This window comes from Nesoenas mayeri, assembly GCF_963082525.1.
Source record: "Nesoenas mayeri genome assembly, chromosome: 1".
Taxonomy (NCBI): Eukaryota; Metazoa; Chordata; class Aves; order Columbiformes; family Columbidae; genus Nesoenas; species Nesoenas mayeri.
Window position 1 is genome coordinate 14,269,545 of NC_137541.1, and position 19,783 is coordinate 14,289,327.

Consider the following 19,783-nt stretch of genomic DNA (forward strand, 5'->3'; position numbering starts at 1 on the left):
TAATGCTACATAATATATACAATGAAATTTTATGGTAGCATCTATGCACTGTTCATAACGAAACAAGACCTAGAAATATGCAGAAAAGACTGAGCAGCTTGCTCTGTATTCAGCACACCACCCTCCCTTGAGGACTTCCTTTCTCCCTTCTTTCAATGCTCCTGTATTTCAATAGTTCAAACTAGGATTGTTTTCCTGAAAATACTATAAGATAAAAAGCACTGTTGTGCAGGACACGTGTTTATTTTCAATTCATTTTGAAAACTGGACTTTGTGTTGCTGCTACAGAACAAGCAATGCAGAAGCACTGCCTAAAACCACTGCCTGATCTAGTTATTTTGTCAAAGAGCTGAAAAATCATTGCAACTGTTAAGCAAGTAGAAACACCAACTGGAGATTTTGCCCTAAAAAGAGGAAGTTCGAAGTTCGGTTTATTCACTTCAGCAAAAGACCCAACAAAAAGATTATTTATGATTATGAGTAGATTTTAAGGGCTACATTGAAGAAGAGAAAATGTACAAGCTGAAAGACACCAGCAACATTACATCAAAAGAGGAAAGGAAAAAAGACATGACCTGGGCAGACAGTATGTTTACACAATCATAAAAGAAGTCATCTAACTGGAAAAACAGGGACAACAAACACCTTAAAAAAATTCATCTGATACTGTTGCCAGTGATGCCTGCATCCTAGATTTCAAGACCTTGGAGTTGTCTTCCCACATCAGAACCTACATGCCAATCATTCATGTCATTTCCCATGAGAGCAGTAGCAGAGTCTTCCATCGGATGTACTCTTTGTGATCTTCATCCATGCACCACGTCATAACGTGGATATGCCACAGAGAAGCCAAACTTCTGAGCAAATGCAGCCCCAGAAGCAAGTTCCTGAGGTTAACAAGCTTTTCCTACCAGATCTCAGCTGGGAATCTGCATGGAGGCAGCTCCAAGTGGAGCACCCAGAGGACTTGAATGATCCTCCTGCTTTCCTTGTATAAGTGATGTAGAGGAAACCAGATATTAGATAAGAATGAAAAAAAGTGGTAATCAGCAAACTATAGCTAAATATTTGAGCTCATGGACACTAAACTGTCATTGTCTAAAAAACCCAGCACCCAGGTAAAGATTAGACTCAATGATTTGGAAGATGCTACATTCTTTCAAGCACCCATTAACTATGGCAGTATTACAAAGGCAGTTTTATCAGTATTTGGTAATGATGAACAGTATAATTTCTGCATAATTTCCCTGAGCCACACTGTGAAAGCAGAGATTCTTCCATTATCAGGTATTCCAGTGCTCTTTAATTATCTACTATGCAGACAAACATGAAAACTGCTGAGAGAGACGTCTCTCATGTCTGAAATCCCTTATTACTCTGTACATCACTGCATGACACCGAACAAAATCTAGTCGTAAATGCAGATGTTTACTGGCTGTTATTTAGGACCCCATTGACACAGAACAAATGTTACCTCTCAGTCAGCTGTATAGGTTTTTCTGTCTTTGGAGACTTTCAAAAGAACTGCCATATCTTTGCAAGTGTATACACAGAATATATATTCAAATATGTATGATTAGACATTCTAGGTGATCATGCCTTCTGTTCCCTTCCATGTACTAGCAACAGTTTTTGGGTAGCTACATCTTAAATCAGTTTGAATAGCTGTCTTCTGTTAAACTAAAAGTCTTTTCCATTTGCAAATCAATTATAACCTGGGTCCATTTGTGGTGTGACAGGCAATGGGGCAGTAGAGCAAAAGGGACTGGGATTCTTCCAGTGCCAGTGTGTGCTTAGTTGAGGTATTCATGAAATGATGCCTTTGAAAATGAAGGATGGAGACCTGCATGAGTCGACAGGAGGTTTTGGTGTGTTTTGTTTCTTTTCTACATACATATTACATACAGAGAGGAACTTGTTATAAATATTAAAGAATGGGATCTTCACTAAGATGCATTGAAGGTTAGCTGATAACAAGACACAATCATCTCAGATAGCAGCATTGAGAAATGCTTGAAAATTTGGCACTATCTGTACATAATGTTTACTTAAAATACAGTTTTCCTCTCTTTGGAATATTCCTAACAGGTAATTTTAGTCTCTCAACAAAACCAGGAAAGCTGCATTTACATAACTCCTTTAAAAACACAGTCACATCCCCATTTATGTGCATTCTGTCAAGATTGATGCAGTATTAGGTATCACATTTATCATGACAAATAATAAGGTGCTTTCTGACTTGAGTTATGAGTACCTATTATATTAGTTTACATTCAATTAATTCTGTTGTGTAAGTTCTAATTTGAAAACAAAACCCTTTATCAATGTTGAGTAGCCCAAATCACCAAGAAATTAAATGTACCAGTTATCACAGAGGAGGTGTTCACAGAGACTTAAGCTAGACTGTGTTGTTAGTCACTTCAGTAATGCTTTAGAAAAAAGCATTAGACACACTAAAACTTTTTGCAAAGTTCTGTGAAGGACAACTAAGTTCAGATGCTGCAGAGAGGCTGGGAGGAAGCCGTTAGTAGCTATTTCTTTACTTGCAACATCTCTGACACTGTACGTCTTTCCACAATTTTGCTGCTGGTAAATTCTCACCAACAGCCATAGAAGGTGGCATTAAGAAACCCTCTGCCTGCAGAAACAGGCAGCTGCTGGGAATCAGAAGAGGGGGAAATCAAGGAAGCAAATCAGCAGCTGTCACAGCTGTTGATATAATACATTCTGCAAATTCAACTCTTCTTCACTAAGCTTTTTGAAGCAATAATGTGGCACTAGGAGCCACAAACAGGAACTGAGATTTCAAGAGCCATTTCAAGCAGGGACAGACTAGGATTCAAATGGTAAAGGTGGTCGAATAAAAATGCACGATGATTGAAGAAATGAAACAAGTTTTTAAATTAGTGATAGGAAGAGATATGTTGTGAAATTGTTGAAACAGGACTACAAATCAGAAGTAGTTTGGTTCTCAGAAAACAAGGATTTAAACCTATGTAGATATTCAAAAATAAAACTAGGTCAGAACTCTGGCATGAAGACTGTCCTGTGCTCATCCAAAACCTCCAGTCATTAGTATGTTCCTTCAGAAGGTTTCCGTTTTTCTGCAACACTGCCATAATATTTATAAACACTACCATTATTAGGCTGCTGCTTATATGCATGAGGATTTTTTCAGCTGATTATTTAATCACAACACTTTGGTGTAATCATTCTTTTTTCCAGGTTTCTGATGCCATGGTAGGGCTATCTTACCACATGGTAATACAACAAATACAGTCCAACAACACATTTTGAAGCCAATTTGTGATTACTAAGGATACTCTAAATTACATATCAGCAGAGTGAAGACATCTAATTAATAATGTTTCAAAACTCTCATAGCTGGGACCCTGGTTTTGCTAAATGTCATAAATAGATCATTTTTCAACGAGTGTTACCTATGCCCAATACTGCAACTAAAAATGAGTTTAAAAATTGGGAAAAATAGCCCAGTGGTGTGACTTCATTTTTGCACAGGGCATAAAACAATGCATCTCTAGTTAATGAAGCATAGTACATTCAAATAGGATGCAAAGTAGCAGAGAGGTAATTTAGCATCCCTGTCAGTATTCCCTTGCTGGAACTGGCTGTGAAGGAAATGACTGAAAATCTCCTTTATCCGTAAAACCTCTGAATTAGTTTTATATGTGTTTATGACTTTCAGTCACCACACCAGCAATATCTACATTGCATTTGTGGCGTTCTGGTCTCTGTTAAGCGTGTAAAATTAACCCCATTAAAAGAATTTAGCCTCTGAAATGATGAGAAGATGCCTGGCCAAAACCACATCTATTTTATGGCCCTCTTCCATGTGTGCTCTTCAAATAGCTCTAATCAGGCTCTCCCTCCACCCAAAAGACTGTTGAAAACATGAAAATTAATTTGAATTACACAGGCTTTGAGCTTATTCTTTAATTTTTCAGTTCTTTCCAAAACTCCCATTTTACATACATTGTTGTAGTTAGCTACCCAGCATCAGTATGTGGGCATTGGTTATTTATCTTTCAATTCATTTTCCACACCTAGATGATCCCAAGTTAATGCAAATTGCACCATGTTGTTCCTCACAGCAATTTTATGACCAAAATAACCTGCAATAAAATTAATTCTGTCACCTTCATCATGACTCAATTTGTTACATACACTTTCCTGAGACTGGCAGGTGCTTGCCCCAGGCTGCATTTAAGCCTGTAGGATGCATTGTTCACAAGTGATGTTTTACAGTCAAATTAACATTTGTCAACAGCAACAAGGAAAAAACAGGACATGGCTAATAAAATAGGAGAAGAAAAATGAACCTTTTCTCGATTGTATTGTCATAAATAAAAAGAGAATCATGCCAGTTTGACAACACAGCTCTATTAATATTTCTTTGCTTTTCCAGTCATTTATAGATACTTTAAATAATTTGGATGCACAAGAGACTTTCCCTTGCAAACTACTACAATAACCTTTGGTTAGCATCTATAGTTTATAACACTGGGATGTTCTTGAGGTGCTCTTCTATGGCCCTATCACCTTGCTTAAGAGTCTCTCCACTGAACATCAAACTTTCAAAGCACCCCAACATTTCTGAAGCCTTGGCAGACTCAGTTCATAGCTTGCATTCCCAGCCCCCGCAGATGATCCAGCCTTCACTCACCAGTTCTCTGGGACCATACGGCTCGCAGAACGTGACAGCGTTGCCGTGCATGATCACTCCACACTTCTCTCCAACCTCACAGTTGCTGCACTCCAACCTGCAGGAAGAAACACCATGTTCAACATGGAAAACAGAAACTGTATGTTTGAGACTGCTTTGAGACGGCTTTGTAAACTGTAAAATAGGACTATTATATCTTAGCACTCAGACAAATTGGACTGCTTTGTTAGCATGGTGCTGAACGTAATGGTTGAGCAACTGTATGTGTGATGTACCAGAGCTCTCTGCCCACTGTCACACCTCAAAAAGAAGTGTCCTTGCTTGCTGACTGAAAAACTTCACGCCATGGGAAACCAAGTTGAACTCTCAGATTTACAGATTACCCTGAAGTTACTCTTCTTCCAAAATCCTTGCCACACCTTTGATACACCATGTGTAAACTCACTACTTCAGAGTTACTGTGCGGGACAGCTCAGGAGAAGGGGCAGAATGGGCCCCCCCTTCAGCCCTCGGGATTCTTTACCCCAAAGGGCAGACTCAAAATGTGGCACCAAGAGGCTCCTACAGCCCAGTTGCTGTAACACAGCTCCTGCGGCTGCTTTTTATTCATATTTGTGATATCCCATAATCCTGGTAACAGGGGAGGTTGGTAGTGCTGCTGAGCCAACTAATTGTCTCTCTCCTGATATTTCTTAATTTAATATGAAGGGCTTTGCAGGCAGCCTGGCTGTGGAGCAGAGGGAAAGGGCTTTCTCTCTCACCTTCAAGGATCAGGGTATCAGCTCTTAGCATGAGCAGAAGGTTTTAAAAAAACCTCGGAGATGCTGCCAGGCCCTGACAAACCACCTCCAACAGTGCTGACCAACATTGCCTTCAGACATCCAAAGCTCAGCTTTAACTGAGCCTCCAGGCTCACATTTGCTCCTGGAACAACTCCATTGTAAGCGAGGGTGAACTGACTCCAAACGATCTTATTTCTTGTTGACTTTTGTCTGTACTTTGATTTTTAGAGTTCTAAGTGTGATGGACTCATGTAAGGGATATTTAGGCAGTTTTTTCTTTGGCTTCTCTCACACAGAGTGCCTCAGGCTTGGATACCCTTTCTATTGTGTAATGTTGCCAAAATACACATTCCCATATACAGAGTCCAGCTGTAGTTTAGTCGTCTGCAAAGGTTTGGTTTTCTTCTGGCTTTTCATTCTCTGGCTAATTTGTGGATGGTAGATCTTACAGAAAATTGGATGGAAACGAAAAAATCCCAGGGAGGTAGGGACTTGCTGTCAACATATATGACAGAGTTTTGAATTATTGTAGTTGATTCCTACACAAGTCTCCTTGTTTTTTGTTTCACCTCTTTCCCTAATTTATATTTCTTGTCTTTTCATTAAAAAGCGTTCTGTTAAACCTCTGTAAGCCTTTCTGTAAACTGCTTGGAGCAGTATTTTTCTATTCCTGAGTATCTGAAAACCATCAGCACACCGTGGTCCTGGACGGGGCAAAGGAAATCTCCAGTCACATTGTTAGGAAGTGGCTGGCAGCATTGTCAGCCAGCCCATGGGGCTGGGAAGCCTTTCCCTGCTGGGGCCAAGCATCCAAGAAGTCTGAGCAAGAGAAGATGGGCTCTTGTGAACCCAGATAGTAATTCTAAATAACGTTTAAATGGATTTTTAAAGTATGTGCTTAATTAAGTGGAGCTCCCTCCTGGTCTGCTCCCGCAGCATACTGGGGGTCCTCATTCCCCTCCTGGCTCCCTGGAGACCTTCCCAGGGCAGCAAAGTGTGGGGAACTTTTGGCAGAATGGGTTAACTCTGCACAGCATAAAATACCCTGCAGGTCTGTGAGTGCTAAGCTGTGCTGACTGATAGATGTTAGGTTTTCAGATGCATAGGATGTGGTGAATAATTGATTGTATTTGTTATTTTAGGTCTCTTCAGTTGGTCCTGGGTGAATTCAGCACAGGAATGGCTTTCTTTTGCCCAAGTCGATCACAGAAGTCAAAGATAAATGCCTCTTTCTGTATTCTGAAGATTTTATTAAACATCAGTTTCAGCTGCACTTCCCAAAACAAAGTCAGATGTAAAAAATCCTTGAGGTTTTTTTCCTGTATGAGCATGTAAGGAAAGTCATTTAGCAATTCACGTTGGTAACATTTAGCATTTTGGATTTAAACAGCAAATTTAAATCCTCTAATACAGTAATGTAGTTCCTATATACTTCAATGAGTTAATATTTACTTATAGAAGCCACAGATGGCCAATAATTTTATTTCTCAATATAGGGCAAGAAGAGAGCATGTGAGGCAACCAAATTATATTTTAAAAGAAAGAAGAGAAACAGAGTTCACAAAGTATGTCTTTTGTCACTATCTAGATTTCACTTAATCCGTAAACTTTGATAGCTGAAGAGCAGGAACTGAAAGAATACATGGAATTCTGTAGATTCTGGCTGTTTATCAGCATTATTTTCATTAACTGCCCCTATATTTGGGGGTTTTAAATTGGAACATCTGCCTGAACTCCTGATATGTACAGGGAGGAGGCAGATATGGCAGGAAAACTTTGCCTATGAATGTAATGTTGGGACCACTTACACCCTCATAAATGAACAGGATACATAATCCAAGGGATATTTTAATTTTGTAATTCTCATATTTCAATGAATACAAAATAAATCAGTTACTCTACTTCTGTAATATGGTCTGTGAAATACTATCTGGAAATCCAGGGGTAATGGGTTCAAATTGGAACACAAGAGGTTCCACTTAAATATGAGAAGAAACTTCTTCTCAGTGAGGGTGACAGAGCCTGGAACAGGCTGCCCAGGGGGGTTGTGGAGTCTCCTGGAGACATTCAAACCCACCTGGACACATTCCTGTGTAACCTCATCTGGGTGTTCCTGCTCCGGCAGGGGGATTGGACTGGATGAGCTTTTGGGGTCCCTTCCAATCCCTGACATTCTGTGATTCTGTGAAACACTGCCCTTCTAATACAGCAGTTTCATTATCACTCATCTTTTCTAGGGTGACTCCTCTCATAAGAAATCGGATGGCTGTTGGTAATCCTGATCCAAACCTTTGTGCTCTCTTTGAAATGCATTACCTCTGGCAATAAATTGCGCAGTAGCTTGACAGTAATGCATGAAGAGTAAGATAATTAATCTGCTATTCCTCAGATCATCGTCGTCATATAACGTGCTCAGAAACGATCCAATTTGCTCCTCTCCTGGTGTAGACAGGAAGGTTAATTTCTTTTCCATTTATACAAACAGGAGACAGTATTAATTGCCCTGGCTGGGTGCAGCTTTGCACATTATTTTTCTCACCTGCCTAGTCTAAATTTTAGCACATTAAAATCACTTCAGCTTTCTCTTCACAGCTGGTGCTCACTGCCACTGTTGACACATGTCATATTCATCTAGATGTCTTCTCTGCAGACCTGCCACCACTCTCATCTCTGGCTTAGAGAGTCCCACCTCTCTCTGCTATTGTTCTTCACTTTGCTGAAGGGGAAACATCTGCTGTTTCCTCATCCCTATTTGTCATCTTGTTTCCCTATACAATACCTGAGTTTGTGGACATTATATTGACTGATGTCTTTTGTGATGTCTGGAATATAAAAACGATAAACATCTCAAGCTGCCAAGAGATTTTTAAACATAAATCTTTCTGAAGTTTAATCCCACAGTTTTAGTGCAATTTGGAAACCACTTTAGGACTTCGCTCTCCTGTCACAAAGCTTTCCTCCACCTCTTTGCCACTAGAAATATCACTGTACCTCTTCATTTCTAATATGCCATGAAGAAGTGATGGAACCTGTTTCTCACTGATGGATTTTACAGGCTCAGCTTTTCTTCACGTCATCTTTGAAGAGTATGTCTTCTATAAATGATTGATGTCTGGAGTGCTGATAGGCTTTGAGATGAAACATGGCATCAAGTTGGAAAGGAGATTTTAGCCAGCAACTAGCTTCTGTACAGAGTCTTTATTTTTTAAATGGACTGGATCCCCTGCTGTCTACAGCTCCACTGTTAAAAATGTTTTACACAACAACATACATTAATGCCAGCATCTCTTTTTTACTAATTTCTGTATCTTCTTTTTCCTCTCTTTTTGTCTCAATATTAAATAATTTATCATAAGATTAAATGAGTACTTTTTTCTAGATTTGTTCTTGTTTTGCCTATTTAAGTTCATATGTAGCACATTTTTATACCCTCTTCTGCATTTTCCTGAGGTTATATGGAGACTAGATGGTTATAGAAACAGGTGTTCAATGACCTAGGCAGTCTTCCAGATACCACCCGTACTGGGCCACTTTTCATCCAGGCATTCCTTGGCCTTTCCCTGGCAAGTACTACATGGTGCAGAGTTCCTTTCCCTTCAGGGGAAACCAATTGCTTCCACAGTTTGTGAGATTTCTGGGCCAACACACTTCTGCCAGTTTTCAGCAAGTGTCATGGACCACTAGTTACCTGTACTATTAGACTTCTTGTTGAAAAATACACTTAACATTACTGTCTAATTATTTCTACCAGTCAGCTGTAAATCGCTTAGTATGGCCATTGATGCTGTGTTTACTGTGGAGTGAAAATCACCGACCTTAACTTCCACAGATAGTATGTGTTAGACATAAAATACATTGGACATTTATGAATGTGTGAAGCGTAGGCAAAGAGATCTTGGTAAAGCTGGTGGCAAACAAGACCAAGAAAATTGCTCAAGTGACCAGGCTTGTGCCTATGGGTTGGGGACTTTGGAAATAAGCATATTCTGATATGACTGCACACTGGAAGAATGTAAAAATCAGTTGGGCACATCACACAACAAAATCCCCATGGTGTGGGTTGAGTCCCCAGAAAATAAGAGAGATGAGACATGCTCCCATTCCTGCATTTCTGGCACAGAAATCCTCCCTGCTTCCTTCTCATTACACGTCCCCTCCTGCTGCCTCCTCTCCTCATCCTTTAGCAGTTTCTCTTGTTTTCTTTCAATCATCAAACTGTGATTTAGATCAGAAACCCATTCCCAAATGCTGTGATTTTTCTGTTTACAAGCAGTCCCATCCCAACCATTCCTTTCTGCCCCCCTTGCAGCTCAAGAAGTACCTGTAGCCACTCCTTCCTCACTCCTGAGCCTCTGAAAAAACTGATGGTTGTTGTGTAGGATGCGTCTTTTAATGATTTGAAAGAGCAGAAGTCCATAAAAAACAGGCAGTCACTCTCAAAATCATACAGTGCCCTTGTGCAAAATAGTTATTTGATATGAGGCCTCTTCCAGCAATGGAGTGACACACCAGCTCTGCTGGGACCCATAAAATTAGACACAGACAGAAGCTATAACATGTTTTGCTTGTGCACTTGGACTGTACATCTCTGCCAGAGTTGCATATGCCAGGAAGGGGATCAGGAGGATCGTGACAATATTAATCACATCCAAGCCAGTGTTATGTAGGATTTGGGAAGAAAAGACCATAGGAAAATACAAACACTTCTCTTTTCATCTTTACACAAATAATGGTTTCAGAAATTATTTAGAGTGGCTTAGTCTAACTGGCCCCTGATGACATGGCACTGCTGGAGTGTCGCTGCACACATGGCAGCTGCTGCCACACGCTCTGAGCACAGCAGAGCAGGGACAGAGGGCTGGAAATACTGCTGGAGCAGTTTCCACAAATGTTTGTGGTAAAGACAGGATTTTAGCAGCTGTCAGGGGAAAAAAAAGGCAATTTTAGGGTGGATGGCATAAACTGTTAATAATCCCTCTTTTAACTCCCACTGGACAATCAAATGAGAATGAGCTTTCTGCCACTAAGTGGGTCTTCGCTGGAGGCAGAGCTACTGTAGAAATCCTTTGTGCAGAAAACCTCGTGATACCCCATTACAGTTTTTTAATTTGTATTACACATCTATTTAGCATTGCTGAAGATATTGTCTTTCTGTTATTATTACAGGAAAATCTGCCTCCGGATTGCAATGAGTTTGGGGACTCTCCCTGCCAGCACACACCTCTCTGCAGTGATCTGCCAACTAAGGTGGGTCAAGGTTATTCCAGGGGGACCAAATCCAAATCTCAGGGACAAAAGATGGAGGAGACAGGGGGCTCTGTTAGCCTGAAATTTCTCTGTTGAGACTTCTATAAAGCAAGGATGAATTTAAAGATAAGAGAGCAATGGATAAATAAATCATGGAGGCTCCCAACAGACAGGCCCTCTGTGAGTTATGAGACATCTGCAGGGAAATAATGCCTCCTCTCATTTCTTCCCACTCGAGTCCATTTAACACACTGCTGCTAAAGCTATCTACCTTGGCAGCTATTCTGTAACCCATTAAGAGTCCTTGATCTATTCATTCTCACAAAGAAAGAGGTTGTTGGTTTTTTTTCATATTGTAGTATCCCAGGTCCTTAATGCATCTGTCCAGAAAAACATTTAAAGAGATCATACAAAAGGAACAAAAGGAAGGAAAATAGAAGGCACATATTGAAAAGTATTACAATAAGTATGTACAAAAGAAAAATATCCGTGAAATTCCATAAACCGCAATCTTTTTACATAAGGTGGTGAAACTGTGAAAGACCTGCACAGATGGAAAACTGTGACAGGCCTTAATAAGAAGGAAAATGAAGATTTTACAGAACAAAAAATGTATTCCTAATTAACAAATGCAGGTAATTGCTAAAATGAACATCAAGAATTTATCTGAACAAGATAAACAAAGCCATTAAAATATTTCTGTGTCTTGTATGAATTAAATTAATAAAGTTAGTTACATGTCTGTAACAGGATTTGAAACAGTAGAGAAGTCAGTAACCATGTCATACAAAAAAGGGGACTCCAACCTTGAAAATTTCATGTTAAGACTGATAGATGGGTTTATCTGGGTATATTATGACCAGTGGGAATATTCGAAATATAGAGGAGAATTGTTTTTATACTATAAAAGACCTGTTACTTCCTCTTTTGTGATGTACATATGTATATCGTATGAAATGGTACTCCATCACTATGATTATTGTGGTGGTAAAATTATTAATGCTTAAGTTTGAGAGTTCTGGCTATGAGTTATCTTTGCTAAAATAACACCTGACTAAAAGCTAACAGTCTGCCATTGTTTCTAACTCCTCACTTCTGAGCAAAGATAATACTGGGTGTGCTGCTCCCAGGCTCCACCAACATCCATCTCTCCATAGTGTCATGTTATTTATTGTTGGAGTCCTTAGAACTGCGGCAATGACTTAAAAAGTCCATCCCTGCCAGGGGTGGATACTTGGCTTTATTAACATTGAAATTATTGTTTTTCCTCACCTCTTTCCTTGTTTTTTGAAACAGCATATGGGTCGGGTCTCTGCAGTCACTGGGCGGAAAATGGGGTAGCAGAAGGGGGGTTGCTGTCTGAGTGCTCTCTCTCACTATGATCAGAGTTCATAAAGCTTCTGCCTGACCTGTCGTAAATTGTACTTGCCTTATTACACACGTAGGGTGCCGAGATTCTCCAACAGTACCTACTGGTTATAGAATTACAACAACCCGTGCTTGCAGTTTCAGATGTAGACTGTCATAATATGAATAGCTGTACTCAGGAATCCCATTGAATGAAAAAGATCTAGGAAATGGAAGATGCTGTATGGAGCTGGGAAGGGAAGGGTGTTCCTTTCTACACAAAACAAAAGTTTTGAAAAAATTTTCCTTCCACAAAAAAGAAACAAATAAAAGAAAATAAAACCAGTCTAAACTTTTTCAGTAGCTAAAAATTAAATGGAGGTATTTAATTCCAGCTATTTTTTTTTCTTTTGAGTGATTTGGAAAGACTGTATTTCAGTTTAGGAGGAGTTTTTACTGGTTAGCTTCACCAGAAATATGTACATGAACATGAAAAAAAAAAGTTCAATTATTGAAATTCATCACCTTTTCCCTGAAATGACTGTGATTTCAAAAAATCAAAATCTTCATAGAAAACCATTCACTGAACTCAGCTCTACTTCTTCTTTTGATTTTTAGATTAGTTAAAAATCTGAAGTCAATGGGAATTTGTCACACCCCTCAATGAGATTAGAACTTCTCAGTCATTAATCAATTAATTAATAAACTAATATATTTAGGTCCCTGTGCTGGTTTGATTGAAAATGGGTTAATTTTCTTCATACAGTTAGAAACCTTTATTTTCCATAGCTAGCATGCTCATTATTTGGACTTAGTTCGAGAACAAGCAGACAACATCCCAGCACAGAGTTAATGTTTTTAATTGCTCTGGTCTGAGAGTCAAGCACGTTCTGAGCTCTCTGCCCACAGGTGTGAGGCAGCAAGGAAGGGGGGCAAGGATGGGGCAGAGCTTGAATGATATCCAGATTGATCAATAAGAGTATTCCATCCCATTAGCGTCATGCTAATGAGAGTTGGGATCTACTGGTTTTGCTCTTCAACTTCTTCTCTACTTACTATCAAGCCAGGGGAAGTTTTGTCAGGACGTTTAGTCCTTTTGCTATTTTGCAGAGGCCTTTGGGCTTTTCTGCCTTCTTCCTCTCTTCTCTCTCTTTGGGATCAGCTACTGGGATCAGGCTGTTTCCTAGGACTGGCTGTCCAGTGTGTTCGTGAGGAATTGCCTTGAGTATCTTTTATTTCTATTATATATATATATATTTAGTAATAGTGTATTACTATTTTGTTATTCTATTAAACTGTGTTTATCTCAATCCAAGTTTCTCCCTTCTCTTTTGATTCTCTCCCCTGTTGGGGGGGTACAGGGAGGGGCTGAGCGAGCAGCTATGGTGGTTGTATTGCTACCTTGGGTTAAATGACAACAGTCCCAATGGAGCAAAGACACATATAAGCTTACACCAATGTGAGCCGAGGTATCTAGGAATTAATTCAATACAAATACTTCACCATAATAACTGAAATGTTTTAGTTCGCTCAAATGCATATAAAGAAAAACAGACATCTGAAACTCACCACATGGTAGGATTCAATTCTTGCTGCTGGTAAGAGTCAAAGTCATCTCGTAGGATAATGCTGTCACTGTGCATTTCAGCTACAAAGGAAAAAAAGCACAATATGAAAAAAATCCAGTGTGATAATCCAGTGCTTTCTATGTGTTGTTTTATCTATAGCTAAAGTAATGCATTGTAAAATGAGGAAATCATGCTAGTTACTAAAGCAGGATTTTTTCAGTTACAGTTTGTTTTTCTTACTCTGGATCATAGTACCACATAAAATTAATTAGTCTCCCAATCTATCCCCAAAATGCAATGGCTATGAAAAGATGCAGCCATCAAGTACATACAAAATGTTTTAAGAACTTTTGTTTGAAAATGTTGCTTGTTCTCAAAGTTCAGAAAAAAATCCAAATCCAGATTTTGGAAACACTGGCTCAAAGAGGGATGAGATGTCCTGGTGACTGTACTACACTTCTAATAGTCAGGGGGCTCGTTCTGATAACTCATAAGCAAAAATCCATGAGCTCATTGGAATCTCTGCTGCTATCAGTGGAGCTGACAGTAAAGGTCAGCTCACGTATGGAATACAAACCCTGAGTTATGTTTCTCAAACATTTCTAGCCATTGCTCTGCAAACTTTGGACTCCATCTTTCCCCCGAGATTTGCACTATCATTTATGTATGATGACCAGAAAAACCCACACATGCCAAAATTTTGGCAGCTGTGCTTGTATCAAGCAGACCTTTCTCTAAAATTACCTGCATTAAATGAATGAAGTAACTGCCACCTGCTATTCAAAATGAGCCAGGATGCCAGAATCTGTCCCAGACCAGTCAAATTGCAACACATGGACTGGTGGGTGCAGGGTTGGGAGCTGCTGTGTGCTCCATGCCCAGCTCAGAGAGCAGTTTCCTTGGAGGTGCACTGGGGCAAAACCAGGTGTGACGGTGCTGAACCACACTGGGGGTTACAGGTCCTCATGTAAACAGATGTTCTAACACATAGCTAGGATGAAAAGCTCTGCAGTGTGATATACACACACTGCAAGGGCTCCAAATAAACAGCAATAAAAATCACAATGAAAAAAACAACTAATCAGAATTAGACATAATTCAATTCATTTTATGTGTCTCATTTTTATTTGAATTCCCCAGAGCTAGTTTCATACAACCTTATGGATTGTTTATTATACTAAAGTTAGTGATTCCGAGTTTTAGTAATAAGAATGACAAATCACCTACCTAGGTGAGGGTGTAAGGGAGCTTCTGTCGGGGCTGTGGAGAACAAAGACACACAAGGCATGAATGTCTTCTAAAATCAGGGCTTAATTGCAGCATTAAAAATCGATTCAGCATAAAACAAATAGTACGGTACATGTTCTATTAAGTCAACTGTCCAGACATTTTAATTATGAAATATGTGATACACAGTAAAAGTCATAAAAATATAAAAGGAAATTAAAAAAAAATTCTAATTAAAATAAACATCAGTAATAAATGAATGATATTTACAGGTTATACAGCAAGGTAAGAAAGATCACTTCTAGTCTAGGGTTATGAGATATAATTTGAAATAATTTGGATTAAGATTCAGTAATGCAATGATGGATGAAGAGAATGGGAATTAGGCTGAACAAAAGAAATAGTGCAGGTGAGGCGAAAATGCCACACTTTGACCCTTTATACGGCACTGAACAACATTTTACTGGGTATTGTTGGGAGAAAAATCCTAGTATTTCCAGGGCAACAAATAACAGATTGACTCCGCAAATCACTGAATCAAACACTTTTTTTAGAGCACATTTTACATCCATTGCTGAAACAATTCCCTAGCAGGTCTTTGTCTTCCATGTAACAGCAGAATACCATAATGACATGCTGCATGAGGGGCATGTGTGTGAACTGACAAACCATTATCAAGTAGTCTTTTCCTAACACTTTACAACAGGTGTCTTGGTGCAACGTTACACAAATGAAAACAGAATGTATCTGGAAAGGCACAGCTACATAAAAAATATGAGGAAGTCTAGAAGGTGACCACACAGTGCTAGATACTCCTTGGTAGCTACTACACCCATAGCCTTGGCCAATCTTAAATCCAAAGTAAGTTACACCTCTTTCACGGAGGCAAAGAGGATACGTATGAGCAAGCTCCAGGGGAGCAGCTACATCTTTTGCCTCTCAGTACCTCACTCATGCAGCTATGTGTGTAGCTGCTTTTTGAACTTCGGCAAATAGAACGCCAAAAAAAGACAATTTTTGAAGCCAGGATTCTTTTGATGAGTTTGTGTTTCTTGTTGGGCACTGACCTAAATTGTGTCAGTACTCCTGATTTCTTCAGCATATTTGCAAAAAAAACCTACTGAAGTACTGCAATTTCTGTCATAACATCTGACAATTTAAAAATAGATTAAAAATAAACATAAGAATGAATGCAGCAATCTGTGTAGAGCCCTCACGCATAGACATTTGAATAGAAAGTCCAACACAAATCTCAAGAATTTTGTTTATCTCTTCCTGCTTTCTCCTTACACACTGGGTTTGGATGGAGGTGTGACATTCGGTAATGAAATTGCAACTTTTCATGGGGAACTTGGTGATTAAGAAGACTGAGCAAGAAATAACTGAGGTACCTGCAGACCAGAAAAGGATGGCAAGCAGTCTGTATTTAGCTTGGACAGAAATCTTTGATTTAACTGACTTACAGCTTGGAAGATCAACTCCATTCACTAACATAGTATGTATATAGATGATGCTGAAAACAACCACGGAACCTCTGAAAACTCAACTGCAGTGAAGAGCAAAGGCATTCTTAAGAGTCTGATACTGAATAGAAATTGCAGATGAATAAATATGAAATCTTTTTTCTTTAGGGAGCTACCTTGCTACCTTTTTTATAAAGCAAACTTATACATGATATCTTGTCTTCCCCAGTGGAAATGCCAATAATGTCTGTAGCAATGGCCCAGACCTCTCATCATGATGGTACAAAACCTGGAGCAATACAACTCCAATTGCATAGTAAGTTTGGCACTGCCTCCATGATGACACTGGGCTGCACTGGTGGGTATGGCACAAGAAAACATCGTGTTTGTTCCTTATTGTCCCAGACATTGTCCCACATATAAATTTCTCTAGAAAACTTCAAAAAACTCTTTGCACAGAAGAAATGGATTAAGCTTGATTAGCTGAATTATTTCCCAGATTGAGCAATGCAAGGTGCTCTGGATTTTGCCTGTAGGAAAAGAAGTACATTATACCATAGGATATGAAATACTTCTGATGTTGTAAGATGTCAAGCTTAAAATAAGACCTCTGTCGCTGATGTTCTGTATTACCCCTTTTCACTAGTTCCAGACCATCACTAAGTTATGATCCATTGTGTATGCAGGTGTGGCTGAGAGCCACTCTGCTAAGTGTGCCATCTACGAGGAGGATGGTCATGTCAGGCCACATCGTAGGCAGACTCATTGCTTGACCAAGCAAATATATTTAGCCTTTGAGCATAACTGAACTGAAAGAGACCTTCCTCTCCAACAAGAACAGTCCAGACCTCAAAATGAAAATGAAAGACTAGGTTCTCATTCATTCCAGGTCATCTGGAATTGCTCTTTGGAAGGCAGTCAAGCCCAGGATACACAAAATCACTAATGATACTTTGTGAAGTTATTATGCAAAATTTCAGCATTCAGTCAAAAGGCACAGGTATAGCACAAACTTGGAGTCTTTGTGTTTGCAAACTCCTTTGACTTAAGAATTTTAAAATATATAACTAGCTGTTTATGTGACTGAAGAATACACAATTGCTATCTGAGAATTTTCCAAAAACAGCTCTTCAATTACGTGCATAGTAGATTGCAAAACAAAACTGCTTACCAATAGACAGAAGCAAAAGAATTGTGCAGATACACACAAGTGTGACTGATCACTCATTTAAAAAAACAAAGGTGGACTTAAGCAAATACTTAATGTTGAACAAAATGTTGCTCTTACAGATAAAGACTTTATGTTGAGGAGGTGTTATTTTTCCCAAATCTTTACAGGATCTAAGAAGCCAAAGCATTTTTGCCTCAGGTGTTCCTTTATCTAATTTGTAATTTGAATTCCAGAGCTGAATATGACAAAAGACTGTGAAGGTACCATTTAATTAGTGATAAACCCAGACTTTAACCTCTTTATGAATAATTTCTGTGTTACATTTTATACTTGATTACAAGAGACCACTGTGTTGATCTTCAAATATTGTAGTTGAGGTCCCCAAAATAATAAAGATGTAGAGCATCACACAAAAACAATTGCAGTAGTTCTAATATATTTTCACATCTGCCTTTTTTATCAATTTAATAGAATCATAGAATGGTTTGGGTTGGAAGGGGCCTTCAAGGCTCATCTAGTCCAACCCCCTGCAGTGAGCAGGGACATCTTCAACTAGATCAGGTTGCTCAGAGCCCCGTCCAGCCTGGCCTTGAGTGTCTCCAGGGATGGGGCATCTACCACCTCTCTGGGGAACCTGGGCTAGTGTTTCTCCACCCTCATTGTAAAAAATTTCTTCTTCACGTCTAGCCTGAATCTCCCCTCTTTTATTTTAAAACCATTACCCCTTATTCTATTGCAACAGGCCCCACTAAAACGTCTGTCCCCATCTTTCTGATGGGCCACTTTTAAGTACTGAAAGGCCACAATAAGGTCTCCCAGGAGCCTTCTCTTCTCCAGGCTGAGCAACCTCAACTCTCTCAGACTCTAAAATAAATTATTATTTGATTTTTAACTAGTACCCTGAGTACATACAGAGCTTTATAAAAGATGAATTGTACTAAGCAGAGAATGGAAATGAAGCTCAAAAGAGTTCACAATCTAAGAGGCACAAGCAAATACAACATAAAAAAAATGTAAGGAAATGTAGGATCCTTGCCTTGTAACACAAGGCAATCCCTTGGTAAGGAAAACAGAAGAAACAGAAGAAAGTGCACAATGCAAAGTGATTCAGAGAGAGAAAGGCCACAGTCAAACTGGAAGCGTGAGAAACTTGAGGGAAGTAATGGGGAATTCAGAAGTCATTGAGGTCATTGTGAGACTCTCTGTCAACGGGATGGGGGAGAATTAAGGCATCTTTTGGAGTAAAAGGTTAAAATTTTCTGTAGATGAAGTAAGGCTACTAAAAGGTTAAACCAATAGAAAAACATACCCTGTTTTGTTTAAACTGAAAGGGAGGGAAATACAAGAGAACTAGGAAGGGAATGTCATCTTCAGAGTGAGAAGCAGGAATACGAGGAGGGAAACAAGATTTTGCGATGGTCTTGATGCCGGTGGAAAAAATAACAAATAATGTCATTAAACATGGTAATGATTAACTGCTAAGCAAAATTAGCCTCCATTATGATAAAAAGAGGTAGCATAATGCAAATTAAACGTGTTCCAGAAACTTCAGTTTGTCCTGCTGATACCAGTATTCCATAGATCTTTGGGATCAAACCTATGTACAAGAACATGTAGGGAATACAGCATAAGAAAATATTCTTAAAACTCACTGGAAAATTAATGGATTTTTTTTTTTTTCCTCAGAACCCTGAACTTTTTTATTTTTAAATATAAAAGAAAAATTAATTACAGAAGCACAAACGCTCAAATGTTCCCAGAGAGACACTGTGCTCAGAGGTCAACAGCCAGCAGCCATTAGCTGGTCATCACAAACGATGTGGAAACATGGAGATGTGGAAATGTGGAGATGAGGTATATTCTATTTTGCAGATTATGAAAAAGTCTAATTTCCTTGTCATTAGCAGCCGGATGAAGATAAAAAAGAAAATGAATGCTTTTATTTAGACTCCTGCCAATACTTTCTCTCTACTGGTAAACAAAGTTGTTATTGAGTGATAGAGGATGAACATCCCCCTAGAGAGAGTCAGTGTGTTGCCCGAGGGCTGCATTATTCTCGCTGACACATAAGCCAAGGAACAATATGTCAGCTCTGAACTCCAGTCTTCTGTTCTGTAAAATACTGCTCTGGTCAAGCCTGAGAGCCTGCAATCTGTTTTGCATTTGTTTTTCAGAGTGTTCTTAAATCCATATTTACAAGGTACATAACGTGCCTAAAAGGTCTTCCACAAACACTCAGGCAGAAGCTATCAAATAAAAGAGAATCTGGGCCAGTTCTCAGGATTTATTTTCAT

The 19,783-nt window shown here is 39.2% G+C and overlaps 1 protein-coding gene across 1 annotated transcript in view; it reads right to left on the bottom strand.

The window, feature by feature from the left end:
* RELN (reelin) overlaps positions 1-19,783 on the bottom strand; it is a gene marked incomplete at both ends in the record, with an annotated part of 285,441 nt that overhangs the window by 144,210 nt on the left and 121,448 nt on the right. Inside the window, 3 exons of the mRNA XM_080343887.1 lie at positions 4,685-4,781; positions 13,630-13,708; positions 14,856-14,888. Coding sequence (XP_080200013.1) covers positions 4,685-4,781; positions 13,630-13,708; positions 14,856-14,888 — 209 coding nt within the window. The remainder of the gene's footprint in view (positions 1-4,684; positions 4,782-13,629; positions 13,709-14,855; positions 14,889-19,783) is intronic.